General features: G+C 46.2%; 1 protein-coding gene across 4 annotated transcripts in view; it reads left to right on the top strand.

The window, feature by feature from the left end:
- SCCRO4 (DCN1-like protein SCCRO4) overlaps positions 1-13,415 on the top strand; it is a 30,080-nt gene extending 16,665 nt beyond the window's left edge. For all 4 annotated transcript variants that reach the window (XM_037430075.2, XM_037430074.2, XM_037430078.2 and 1 more), the window contains exons 8-10: positions 1,585-1,689; positions 3,351-3,453; positions 13,080-13,415. In XM_037430075.2, coding sequence (XP_037285972.1) covers positions 1,585-1,689; positions 3,351-3,453; positions 13,080-13,201 — 330 coding nt within the window. In that variant the 3' untranslated portion in view covers positions 13,202-13,415. The remainder of the gene's footprint in view (positions 1-1,584; positions 1,690-3,350; positions 3,454-13,079) is intronic.
- Positions 13,416-14,683: the final 1,268 nt, after the last annotated feature.

The raw sequence follows: 14,683 nt of genomic DNA, 5'->3' as shown, positions 1-14,683 counted from the left end.
TAATAAACGCACCCCCTACAGTCGTCCACTGCAGTCCCGCTAACTGACACCTGGTACCTCCTTGCCCATTGGATCTCTTTAGCCCACCCCTCTGCGCCACCTCGGCTCGCTTCCTCCCCCCTTTTGCCCACAGCCACACGCCATATAATTTTTCTTTCTATCTGTGCGGGGCACGTACTCAGTCTTTTTTTATATATATATCTATGCGCCACAGTAGGGTTCACTAACGGTTTCTGGAAAACCAGAAAGAAATGCTTTTCGCCCCCCAAAAAATTGTGACTATTTTTGCAACATGGTCTCCCATTCTCGCTTTGGTTGCAAGCGAGGCGGCCACCGTATTTTGTCATTAAATCTTGTTATCGACGGTTTGTTTCAATGCTTCAGTAGTAGCTTGCTGTAATTTTGGTTTCTTGCTACAATGTCAACAGCGGCGGTGCGGTCGTCGTGTGAGGTTGCCACAAAGCTGGCTAAGTGCGTCATGGCGTTGTAGCACAAGCTTCTGGGCACCATCGAGATTGCAGCAGATACTACTGTTGCGAGTAAACGATTGCGAGAAAAGAGAGCCACGAAATGCTTCCATGGCTTGCACAGGCGGCGCAGGAACAGCTTGCAGTAGAAAGCGCCTTCAACCACTGAAGTTGAGGGAAGTACAACAAAGAAGCTGAGCGACTCAACTTTTTTTGCATAACCAAAACTTTTCGCTCATACGAAAAAGTTTTCATAAAGTTTTCCTCGCATAATACACACCCCCAACTCTGCTATGATTTTTTAAGAAAAAATTAGTGCATTCATTACGAGAGTAATTACAGTATTGAGGCGGTGTTGGTTTTTACTATGATGGCAGCTGAAGACCTGTAATGTTGCATTCCAAGAAATATTTACTTCCCACCCTGGGAAGCTGGGGACCAAAGGCAGGTCATTGTGAGCAGCAGAGCATTGAGTAATTTTTGTTTATGCATCCTTTGCGAAACTCTGTTTCTTACACACTCATCCACCAGTGAGGGGGGAAGGGCACTGCACTGAAACATTGCTCCCCCTAAAGTGCGAGCATGGCTCTGCCGCGGTGGTCTAGTGGCTAAAGTACTCGGCTGCTGACCGACAGGTCGCGGGTTCGAATCTCGGCTGTGGTGACGATGGAGGCGGAAACATTTCCGATGGAGGCGGAAATGTTGTAGGCCCTTTGTGCTCAGACTTGGGTGCACGTTAAACAACACCAGGTGGGCGAAATTTCCGGAGCCCTCCACTACGGCGCCTCTCATAATCATATGGTGGTTTTGAGACGTTAAACCCCACATATCAATCAAATCAATGTGCGAGCATGGTTATGATTGTTACACGACTTTGATTTTATTCACTTTTGTCCTGCTCTGGACAGCACTGAACCTAAATAGCATTGTAGACATGCTTACATCCCCCAACGTTTCAAAAAAATAAAATTTCTTTTGATAGCTGTACAGTGCACTAAGCTGGTGCATAACAATTACGTGTACTCTGCTTCTTTCCTATTTTAAAACAGATGTTGCTTGATGATAAGGTGCACACTTTGATTCGTGCTGAGGTGGTACCTTTTTTTTTTTTCTTCAGGACAAAGACCAGCGTAGTATGGACATGGCGACAGCAAAAGCAATGCTGCAGTTGCTTCTTGGCAAGCATTGGCCGCTGTGTGCGTCGTTTCACCAATTCCTCGAGGTAAACAACCAAATTTTTTCAAAGAGTGCAGTTGTGCTCGGTTATATGGGCACATCCTTCTAGTAGTACTATGTACTTGAAGTTCGATGCGCGATACATAACTGTCAAGTGGTGCACATTACTGTACGATAGTTAATCCTGTCAACTGTTAGTATGTTTCATTGCATTGCATGACAGTGTTGCAATTAAGCTTACTGGAGCGAAGCTGTCATAATGGACTTGACATTGGAAGCCTTCTCAGCCTGAGCTTCGATATTTTTGTAAACCTTGTTCATCCTTGCACCTTCTTTGGTCATTAGTGCTAATGGGGTTAAGCTTGATTCACAAGCAGACAAAATAGGTTCTTAGCCTTTTGTTGGTAAATTGGGACTAGAACATTAAGGAGCACTAGAATCATCGTGTGCACTGGCATGCGAGCAGGCTTGTCACATGGTATTTTTTGCATTTCGTGGGCATTTGCAGTTAGTAGGAAAACACTAAGACTTAATAAATATAAAAGTCTAAAGTGTCTTATCGGACGCTTATCAAACCGATGAACAACTTTATCATTGGAATGTCCGGCCCGTTTTCGTTGCTTAAGAAGTTATTTAATAAAAGTGACGTAATGAGGCAATTAACCAGAACACAAAGTATAGTCTGACTCACTCTAGGCAAGCGTTAGCAACATGCATTTGATTGCATCGTCATTGCATGTGTCGGCATATTTTTAAACTCTAGGTGAAGATTATATATATATATATATATATATATATATATATATATATATAAGGGGGCGTGAGTGAGAGAAAAGGCAGAGTGATAGTTGTCGAAATAATAAAGAAGACAATAAACAAATGTCTGTTACATGAATACACTTACATTTCTTTGGTTAGTACATAAATATTATACTTATTTCGCACAAAAGCGGGGCAAAAGTCGCAATATCATAATCCTGCGACATCGTTCTGAATGCAACCATGGCACCGGACTCCTGACTTGCCACTGGCCCATGGATGGGTGGCAAAATGGTCATACTTTATTAAGGAAAAGGAAACAGGCATAAGCAGCCCTCTGTGAAGTAGCTGCCAGACAGGATGGCCAACAGACCATTGTCACTAGAAGAGAACCCAAGACAAGTTTAAAAAAAAATGAACCGTGCCAGCGCTAGAACGTGCTTTGCTCCCGATGAAGTGTCCTATAGGGGCCGGAGCCCCTGAGACCCCGCGTCATCTCTGCCTATGCTTCCACAGTATACACAGCTCGAAGGGCAAAAATGGCTGTTACTTTTTTCGTTCTAAGGTTTCTATAAATCAATTATTTGGAGTAGAAGAAAGCTAATGCCCTGGTTATAATTTCTCTTACCATTAGGTTTCACTGAGGTCACCGGTTACTGCCTATGGTGGCCAGCAGGGCTGCATGGTCGTTTAGGAGCCGGAGAAAACCTGCAATTTTAAACGGGCATCCTTAATCATAGACTGGATATTGCGTTAAAATATTTTGGAATAGGCATGTCTAATCCTTATTGAAGCAGCAAATATTACAACTGGGCAGCTTCATTTTCGTTTCACGACTCGTTTAATGCATGCTTTTAAACTTGCTTGCTTCTTATGCAAATAAGTCTGTTTGTGACATGTTAATTATCTTTCATTTTGTCTGCTGATTTGTTCCCACCACCTGTGTAGCAATCCAAATATAGAGTGATAAACAAGGACCAGTGGTGTAATGTCCTGGAATTCAGTCGCACCATCAAGCCCGACCTCTCCAACTATGACGAGGATGGTGCATGTGAGTGCTTCATCTGGTGTCTGTCATTTGAACGGGTCTGTGTTCGCTTCAACTGTGCTTGGTAGCTAGCAGACAGTCATGTCATGTACTAGCCACGAGGCAGGAACGTATCACAAGATACACTTTCATGACTAACTCTATGACTTGATTTTATGAAACTGTGGTGGGGGGGGGGGAAGGAGGGACAGGCTGGTATCTTAAAATTGCTATCAATCGTGTTTCCTTGCTTATTTCTACACCCATGTGACCTGTTGTTACATGGTATAACGACTCCGAAAATGACACCTAAATGTCAGAATTGGCTTCCAGATCTTTTGTGCTTATGCACAAGAATGCAGTATCGCTGTTTTGTTGCATGCAGTGACGACAAGAAAAACAAGCGGTAATTTGGCTGCAACTTGCTTGTTTTATCACTCTCTAAAAAAACGAAGGTAACGCAATGGTGTGGAAGAAATATTAAATATGAAAAATGGTTGTAAGATTCTGTGTGCATTTATCGTTTTCCTGCTCATTGTGAGCCATCAGACTGCAACTGCATTACTCGATGATCTTTACATCACGACTCTTGCATTTTTTTCTAGCACTTTTACTAGCACTTGACACCATCTGCTATTCTTGAAACTCGTTCTGCGCAACACTTGTTCGTTACAGTAAGGACTCGCCTGCTCTGCCGTCACTTGTCACCTTTTCTGCCCACGCCGTGTACCTGCTTTTCAGCAGTACATTGGTGATTACTCCTCAATTTTGTGATGGAAATCTCTCGGTACAAGAAGAGAGGTTTCACAACTAGGGAAAGTTATCCGAGCTGTAAAAAGTTCTCATAATTTAGCTTAGGATAGACAGGCTTCCAAACGAATGGAAGATGTACTGTGGAAATGGTGATGCAGGACAACAAGACGGCTGTTGTTTTTGTCACACACACCAAAAAAATAGGTGCTAAGAAAATAAGCTAAGTGGTGCTAACATGGTTACTAGGCATAGACTCCAAGTCTAGTGGCTAAGGTACTCGGCTGCTGACCCGCAGGTCGCAAGTTCGATTCCCGGCTGCGGCGGCTGCATTTCCGATGGAGGCGGAAATGTTGTAGGCCCGTGTACTCAGATTTGGGTGCACGTTAAAGAACCCCAGGTGGTCGAAATTTCCGGAGCCCTCCACTACGGCGTCTCTCATAATCGTATGGTGGTTTTGGGACGTTAAACCTCACAAATCAATCAGGCATAGACTCCGAGGTTAAAACATATGTGGGCCAAAGTATCCCAAGAGAAAATAGGAAGTTTTCAGTTCACTGAGTACATTGTGCTTTACCATGCCAGTTAGCCTGGATCTGCAAACAATTTCAATGATTTAACTGAGACTTACGCGTGCTCCAACTGGAGACTTTACATGAATCTGACCGTCATAATCACTTATTTAACATACAGTGGACTCCCATTAAACGAAACTCGGTTAAACAGAAAAGTCGCTTAAACGAAACTGTCTTGGTACATTTGGTTGGTATCCTATATATTTATTAATAAACGTTTCGGGTAATAGGAACATTTTTTTTTGCTTACATCGGTTAAATGAAACTAAAACGACCAAAAATCTATGAACGGCGGAAGTGGCCACGGCACTCTTGCAACCATGAAAAATATACCGTAGCGAGCCTAGCCAAGCCAATCTAGCGATCGCACATGTCCGGGCACGCCATGGTGCACGCCAAGCAGCGTTTGACGTTTCGTCGTGAACTTGAGATGGAACCAAAAAACAGCAGCACAATGCACTTTCGCTCGCAATGAAAGTAAAAATCGTTCAAGAACTTGACCGCAACGACCTTTCAAAGTTAGATATTGCGAAAAACTTCAATATTCCCAAGTCCACGCTATCGAGGATACTCAAGAACAAAGGGAAGATTGAAGAACCTGTAAAGCTTGGGAACTTCACTGCGGACAGAGGGCGGATGAGAATGATGGCATACAAAGAAATCGACGATGTTCTTTTTCTCTGGTTCAAGCGAGCATGCAGTGCGAACTTCCCGATCAGCGGCCCCATTTTGGAAGAGAAGGCCAAAGAAATTGCTACTCGGATGGGGATCGAGGACTTCCGGGTGAGCGATGGTGGGCTGAGCCGTTTTAAAAAGCAGCATGGTCTTGTCTTCAAAACAGTTTCTCGAGAAAGTGTGGCTATAAATAGAAATATTTGTAGTCAATGGCAACAGGGGAGGTTGCAAGAAATTTTGGAAGCCTACGATCAATGGGACGTGTTTGATGTTGATGAAATGAGGTTGTTCTACAGAGCACTCCCTACTAAGACTCTTGCTTACAAGGGCGAAACCTGTGCGGGAGGAAAGTGAAGCAAAGATCGTATTACGGTGCTAGTAGGTGCCAACATGGACAGTAGCGAAAAGTTGAAGATGTTATTCGTGGGGAAATCGGAGCACTCATGCTGCTTCAAAGGTGTGTGCACGCTGCCTGTCACATACCATGCGAACAGGAAAGCTTCACAAGCAATCTTCGAGACATGGTTGAGCGATGAGGATAGAAGATTTACCCAGCAGAACAGGAAGGTTATTTTTATTGTTGATCAATGCCCTGCTCACGGTCAAGTCAATAGACTCAAACCGATCAGCCTAGAGTTTCTGCCACCAAATGCGACTGCAATCATTCAACCGATAGACCAGCACATAATTCAAAATTTGAAGGTTCTCTACCACCGTCAAGTCCTCCAGCGAATGCTCCTTTGCGCAGACAACAAAAAAGATTACACTGTGGACATGCTCTCAGCTCTTCACATTCTAACCAATGCCTGGGAATGGGTGAAAGTGTCAACTGTGCAAAGGTGCTTCCACCATCCAGAATTTTCAAGACTAGAAGTCCTTCCAGACTACAAAGACAACATTGCCGAGGCTGAGGAGGCTGATATTCTCCTCAGTCAGGTGACACAGTCTACTTCTTCCACACGAGTAAACTGTGAAACACTTGATGAAAATGTCACCACATGCCGCGAGGACAGTCTTGAGGAACTTATCGCTGAAGTTCGAGATGAGGACCCGTGTTCAAGTGGTGATGAGATGGTGTGTGATCCTGAGCCCGTTGGAGTGGCGGGCAGTGCAGCAAGAGATACTGTCAGCTTGTTGCAGCGCTACTTTGAACATGATGGTGGCACAGATTTCCTGCCCAGCCTTTAGGCCATGCACTCTCACTCTGTGAAAAAATGCTTGAACAAAGCCAAGCAAACTGTTATCACCTCCTTTTTTCCGAGTCAGTAATAGTAGCAAAGTTTTTTTTTCAAATCAGCTATAGTAGTATTGTATACTTCATAACGCTTTTTTTTTTTTCAGTCAGTCACAGTTGGTGTTTTTGAAATAAAGTCAAATTTATTTCATTTTGTAGGCTTTGCTGAAATGAAAATGAAACAAATTTTCTTGCCTGTTCGAGTTCTGTTTAAGAGGAGTATTTGGAAAATAAACAAAATAATACTGCTTCACGCACAACCATTATGGAAATGTTTAAGTATGTCCGTTTACTCGGATCATATGTACAGGCTTTCAGGCTTTTTCAGAGCAGTTACCAAGGATTATCTAGCCGTGCACCCTGAACTGTGGTGAAATGCTGGGGTGATCTACCGCCATGTCACAAACTGTATTCTGCCCTTCACGTGGCAGCACTGCTCACAGCAACAATTCTAATACAAATGCCTGAAAGTTGAAATAAACTCATGGGCACGTTCACCGTGACCCGAGTAATAGTTATAGAACCTTTGCATTGCCGTTGTCGACGCTACCGCATTCTTCTCACCTTCCGCTGCTTTCGTACATTGCCACCTTCCGCCGCTCCTAACCGCTCTCGTTACTCTTCAAGGTGGTGCGACCAACGTGCCTGTGGAGAATCCGTTCCCATTCACGACTACGCTGCTTCGGGGCGAATGTATCGGCTCAATAGAAACACTTGAAATCATCACGACACTTGAAGTTCCTGATGAATTATCAGAAGTCTGCGCCCTCTCCTGTAGTTCCGTGAATGGCCCTTCCGCTGCCGACATTTTCAACCGTATCATCGACGAAGGCCCAAACCCACAGCAGAGGTGTGAGCTTTTGAGCCTCCTTGACAAGTTTCGGCCATCTTTTGACTGTCACAGCGCTACTTTAGGTCGAACATCTACTGTGTGCCATTAGATCCACACAGGTAATCACCCACCATTACAGCAGCGACCGTACCGTGTCTCGCCGACTGAATGCCGTGTCATCGATGAACAAGTAGGTGACATGCTAAAGCGCGGCGTCGTTCAACTATCAAACAGTTTTTGGGCATCGCCGGTTGTTTTAGTTAAAAAGAAGGATGGCACGATACGCGTTTGCGTAGATTATCGTTTAAACAAAATAACACGAAAGGATGTTTATCCTTTGCCTCGGATCGATGACGCCCTCGACTCTTTACAAGGCGCAGAGTTATCTTCCTCCCTTGATCTACGCTCTGGGTATTGGCAAGTGCCCGTGAATCCGGATGATAGGCCAAAAACTGCCTTTGTAACACCAGACGGCTTATACGAATTTAAGATGATGCCATTCTGCATATGCAATGCACCGACAACATTTGAGCACATGATGGACACTATCCTACGAGGCCTCAAATGGAACACGTGTTTATGCTACTGAGATGATTTGGCGGTGTTCTCGCCCGATTTCCCAACGCACCTTCGTCGCTTGGAACAGGTTCTACGCTGTCTCTCTGCAGCAGGGCTTCAACTAAACTTGAAGAAGTGTCGTTTTGGAGCACGCAAGCTGACCATTCTCCGACACGTGTCGAAGGATGGCGTTCTCCCTGACCCCGCTAAGCTACGGGCTGTTCGGGAATTCCCGAGGCTCGCGTCTCTCAAGAAGCTGCGTAGTTTCATTGAGCTTTGCTCATACTTCCGCCGCTTCGTCCGGGATTTCGCCTCGATCATGACACCTCTGACAGACCTACTTCAGGGAGACCGCAATCTATCTGCGTGGTCTCCAGCGTGCGACAGTGCCTTTGCGAAGCCCCGTGAACTGCTTACAACACCACTTGTACTGCATCATTCCGATTCAAGCGCTCCCACAGAAATCCACATGGATGCCAGTAGTGTAGGTCTTGGCGCTGTACTCGCCCAACGAAAGCCTGGTTACTGAGATTAGGTTGTTGCGTACGCGAGCCGCACTCTTACAAGAACAGAAGCAAATTATTCGCTAACTGAGACAGAATGCCTAGCGATCATCTGGGCCATTACAAAATTTCGGCCTTATCTGTACGGCCGCCTTTTTGATGTTACCGACTTACCGACCACCATACGCTCTGCTGGTTATCCTCCCTCAAGGATCCCCCTGTACGCTTGGCACGATGGGCTTTACGGCTCTAAGAGTACGACATCCGTGTCATTTATCACTCAGGCCAGAAGCATGCCGATGCTCTTTCGCGTTTGTCCGTTTCTACTGATATTGTGAGTGTCTCTATCCAAGACAACTTGCTTCCACTATCAAGACCCATCGACATGGCTGCAGAGCAGTGCAAAGATTCGTGGATTGCATCTTTGATGGATTTCCTATCTGAAACACTTGCCCGCCCGCCATCTCGAGCGCTACACCGACAAGCATCTCACTTCGCCTTCTGTGGTGGAATACTCTATCGCTGCAACTACCACCCTGACGGCCGCAAATGACTACTCGTCATACCCAGGCATCTCCATGCCTGCATATGTGCTGTTTTCCATGCCGATCCACAGTGTGCACACACCGGTTTGTTTAAAATCTACGCCAGGCTATGTTTTCGGTTTTATTGGCGCGGCATGTACACATTTGTTCAAAAGTACATTCGATCTTGCACAGAGTGCCAACGCCGCAAGCAAAATTCTAGCCATCCTACTGCACCAATGCAGCCGTTACCGTGCCCAGTGCGACCATTAGACCGGGTCGGAATAGACCTTTATGGTCCTCTGCCATATACATCAGCTGGGAATCGCTGGATTATTGTAGCGATCGCTGGATTATTGTAGCGATCGACCATATCACGAGATATGCAAAAACGGCCGCTCTACCAGCCGTGACAGCACATGACGTTGCGTCTTTCCTGCTGCAACATTTTGTTTTGTGTCAAGGCGCTCCACATGAACTTTCGTGCGACCGGGGCCGCTTCTTTCTCGAGGATGTTATTCAAAAGCTTCCTGCTGAATGCCATGTGATTGACCACTGTACTACCGCATATCGCCCGCAAACAAACGGCTTGACCGTACGTTTCAACTGCACTGTTGGCGGCATGCTTTCTATGTATGTCGCCTCCGACCACACCAACTGGGATCTTACCCTTCCCTACGTAACGTACGCTTACAACACGGCACCTCAAGTGACCACAGGCTTTTCTCTCTTCTTTTTACTTTATGGTCTAGAGCCATCATCTCCAATCGACACCATTCTCCCCTACCGACCCGACTCACCCGAAGGTATACCAGTTTCCGAAGCCGCTTGGTATGCAGAAGAATGTCGGCAATGAGCTCGCACCCTTACAACACAAAAACAAGGGCTACAGAAATTTTGTCACGACGATGAACGGTCCCACTACCAGTTTTCGCCCAAATCTCTTGTTTGGTTGTGGGTGCCTCCCACTGCTGCTCCTGGTACCTCTACAAAGTTCGTCAGCAGGTACCATGTACTTCATCGCGTCATAGAGCAAACTTCCGCTGTCAACTACCGTAATTACTCGAATCTAACGCGCACCTTTTTTCCGGTTAAGCGAGTTCATAAATCGCATGCGCGTTAGAATCGAGTACAAACAAAAAAATTACGGCCAATCTATTGCCATCGGCAAATCTAAAATGGCCGCCCCCTACGTGCGTCGGCATGGCGCGTCGTCCATTTCTGCCTATGTGTTTCTCATGTGCGGCACTTCGTACGTGTGCTGAGGAGTTCATCATCTGGTAGTGCATTAGCATCGACGGCGGGGAATGGCCGACTCCAAAAACTCGAGTGCACCACAATGCCACTTTTAAAAGAAAAGTCATCGCGTGTGTAGAAACTGACGGAAATCGGGCCGCATCGCGGTCGTTCGGAGTTCCCGAAACGTGCGTGCGGGACCGGCGGAAACAAAAGCAGAAGATTTTCGACAGCAAAGCTTTACGCAAAGGCTTCAGTGGACCACAGCAGGGTCGGTTTCCGCAAATTAAAGAGCTGCTCGGCGAGTATGTGCTTTAGCAGCGAGCAGCACAGCGGCCCGTGACGGCAGAACTGCTCCAAGTGCGGGCTATGCAATTAGTCTTAGAAAAAGGTCTAATGCGGAGCCAGTTTAAAGCGAGCAGGTGCTGGCTAACTAACTTTATGAAGAGGAAAGGCTTTTCCCTCTGAAGTGGAACATGCATATGCGAAAAGTTTTGCGGAGGAGTACGATGAAAAGCTTCACAGTTTTCAGAGGTTCGTCCTAAACTTGCGGCGCAACAACGACTACCTGCTTGGGCAAATCGGGAATGCCGATCAGACGCCTGTTTACTTCGACATGCCTGGCACCACAACCGTCGAGAAGAAGGGGGCGAAGCAAGTTCGCGTGCTGACATCGGGCCACGGTAAAACTAGAGTGACGGCAATGCTCCGTTGCACGTCAGTTAGGCACAAGCTTCTCTGTACCTCATATTTAAATGGAAGACGCTCCCGAAAGGAGTCGTTTTTTCGAGTGGTGGGATCATGCGGGCCAGCGAGAAAAAATGGGTGCGCGTTGCAATCGATGTCTTACGTTGTTTTTTTTTTATATTTTTCCGCGGTGGAAATCGGGTGCGCGTTACAATCGAGGGCGCGGTAGAATCGAGTAAATACGGTACCATGTCGAACCCCTCATGCCCACTCCGGACCTGCGTCGCCGAGGCCGCGAAATCGTACACATGGATCGTCTCAAACCGTATCACGAACCACTTGTCCTCATGACACCTTAGAACACCTACTTGGCTCCGTCTTCAGCGAGGGGCAAATATGTAATAGAGAAGTAGTGGGTCATGTGAAGGTCGGCAATCACATCGTCAGTGCTAAGCACGAAACGCTCGCCCCAGACGTTGCGCTATCGCTGGCTAGGCCTACGCTCCTACCTGGTCTCAAATAACAATTCTGGCTGTCTCAGTTCTTTATTATACCTGTAGTATCACAAAGATTCCCCTTTTCCCTTTGGCTCAAAATGGCTGGCAAAATTTCCCCCGAATATGGGAAAATTCCCTGCACAGAACATCACTGTGTTGAGCCACTATGAGACCGCAACGCCAATGTTTGAGCTTGCGCTTGGGGAACCCCCCCCCCCCCCCCCCTTCTTTTTTTTAAAGACAAAATTTTTTTCTTGACAAAATTTTGTTCTGTCTGTACGTTTGTCTGTTTGCGATAGCGATTATCGTTATGGCATCAAAGTTACCAAGCGATACCTAAAATGGCCAACCCCATTTACAGCACCCACCAATATTGCTCAAGTTTCAGCGTTCATACTTGTGTGATTGTCAATTAAAAAGCAATTATTGCGCATATCTGAGGCACCATAACAACACCTCGCTGTTTTGTATGTGTGCCTTTATACTAGAGAAGGCACACACAAGTAATTTCAAGGACCATAGCGTTCATCACGCTGTGCTGACAGTGCAACGTGATGGTCAAAAAGGCAAGTGTTTCCAACGCTTCGCTAAGACGACATGGTGGTGGCACCTGCCCGTCGCTTTGCGTTCTACTCCTTATCGCCTCCGAGAGAGGCACGCATTTTTCTTAGCGGGCACGCACGCCTTCCTTCGTTTTCGGAGATGCCAGATGGCGCTCGTGTTTAACATGCCTCGATGCGTTAGCGTTAGCTTTCGCTACATGGATCGAGATTCTCTAACGCAACGCTTCCAGAATACAATTTGCCATTTTTTTTGGGCAGAACATCAAATAACACTCTCTCCATACGCAAGACTATCGTCTTTCGACGATATTTGCAGTGAAACATGCAGATATGGGGCCTTTTTTTGTTGTTCTTTTGGTGCCAGAAATAGGGGCAAATAATTCAGCGTGTCAATTTGACTAATGACGACAAAACATGATTATGCCTCTTGCTAAAGGTAAATCCATCACAGCTACAAATAGAAAAAGCCTGTAATGCCCCCCGCCCCCGTACCCCACTCGGGGGTTTTACGAATTTCTCTGTTGCCAGGTTGGCAGGTGTGTCAGTGTGAAAATTCGCTTGGTCTTTGCATTTAATGTAGGCAGGTCAAGCAACCTAGTGCTTCCTCTGCGTGATGTACTATAGCATTTTTTACCTGTGGGATCTCTATCGTTGTTTACCTTTGCCCATTAATGTGCAGCTGGTTTACACACACTGATCTCGTCCGCTTGTAGACACCGTATTTGCATTTCTAGCTAGAGCTACCTACAGCGAACTTTTGAATGCACTTAGGAGTAGGAATGATGATGGACTTGAAAAGGTTTGAAGTGTTGTGCTCACCTTTCACCTTATGCCTTAAATGTGTACTGAAGGTGGTTGTTAACATGAACCACACGTATATACTGAATTTCGCAATATTCCAAGCATTTGAAAAGTAGTAAACGCAAAATTTTTTCTGCCAACTGCCTAGAACTGCCTGTAGACACATGTTCCTGATGCCCCTCTCCCCTCCCCCCCCTTTTTTTTCTTCTGCTCAGGGCCGGTGTTGCTAGACGAGTTCGTTGAGTGGCTGCGTGCGAGGTACCCCCACCTAAACCGTGCATCACAGACAGCCGAGGACAGTAGCCATCCTTCATTTGGTGCAGCCTCATGCAGCTGAGGGGAACTGCTCACGTGCCCTCTGCCGCCTCCCCCTAGACTACCTTACCCCTTCCCAACCCCATTTAAGCATTGGGGGGGAGCTTGGTCGCAGGTTTTTGGCACCTAGACCGTTGTCTGCCCCCTTTTGCACTCCCAGTGAATGCCGCAAGAGTACGACACCCCATGTCAAGAGGGCCAAAATTGTCTTAATGAACAGCTTCAGCCCTTGGCAACCTCTTGTCTCGTCTAACTGACTTGTTTCTTTGACTAGTTGGAAACTACGCACACTACCTCTGTGCTGGACACTTCAATTGTTTTTTCTTTTGTCCGCTTGCGGCCTGAACATTTGAAGTCTGTGCATTTGCTGCTATAATTTTATAATAATTTTGCAGCTTAGCTTTTTCACTTTGATAAGACGAAGCTTGAAAAAGTGTATTTAGTTCGTGTAGAAAGAATTTCTGATCGAGTCAGCGTGTGCTGCACTTGTCACAAAATGGGTTGTCTGTTGTGCTTCCGTGATCGTCCTTTTCTCTATTTATTCGTGTTGAAGTGGCGCAGTGCACGGCTTGTTTGCTTGCACACGCATTTTGCAGCGACAGCAGGGACTTCACTTCGATGCCATTGTGGCCAAAGTGCAGTGCCAACAGCGCGTGAATGCTTGCTCTCGTGATCTGCACGTGTGCCTAGGAGCTGCCTTGTCTCTCTTTTTTTTAAAATTTTCTGAACCAAATGTCCGCTTCTTTTCTTTCTTTTTGTGGTGCTTTTACTCCGAAATTCGCTTTTTTCATTTCGTGCACTTGTTCGTCCCGTTTCCCCGACAGCTGCGGGAAAATAATGGAATGTTCAAGAAAACTTTCACCCCACTCGGCTACTCGCTTAAGAGCGTGCAAAAGTGAAAAAGATGACAGAGTGTAATGTTATCGTCTTTTGCACTTTTGCATACCGTTACACGAGTCGCAATGAACCAACTTGCTCAGCAAGCAGCCATTCTTGACCCTCCCCCACCTTAAATATAGTTAATGAATGCACCACGCCCCATGCAACGATGGTCATCAAATGTGGCATATCACGTGCTATAAAGCGCTCCTGTACTGTGCCCTCTTGTCTGCCACTGTACCTAAGGTCGATCATGAGTAGTGTAGTCTGCCTGTGCAAGCCTCTTCTTTTGCGGGGGAGGACGCTCCTTTTAATAGAATGTGTGTGGGCATGCGGAGTGAGTTCTTTGTATGAGGTGCGCAGCAGCTTGTGAATACCTTCAGGAAGTCGGCTGGCTAAGCGTTTTTAGACGGACGGAGAGTCAGATGAGTGGGTGTGCCTTGGTGGCTTCAACAGCAGGACCGAGGACGAGTTTAGCCTCTATTTTTTTTTTTAATTTCTTTTTCGAGTTCTCTGCCTTCGGTTGCACTGTTGCAGCCACGAAGGAGTCTTCCTATCGGAGTGCCAGTAACGCAGGTGGCCTTGGGATGCTTGGACTGCCTAGAGCACTGCTATGTATTATCAA

This window comes from Rhipicephalus microplus, chromosome 2, assembly GCF_043290135.1.
Source record: "Rhipicephalus microplus isolate Deutch F79 chromosome 2, USDA_Rmic, whole genome shotgun sequence".
NCBI lineage: Eukaryota > Metazoa > Arthropoda > Arachnida > Ixodida > Ixodidae > Rhipicephalus > Rhipicephalus microplus.
This window is presented reverse-complemented; position numbering and strand designations above follow the sequence as displayed.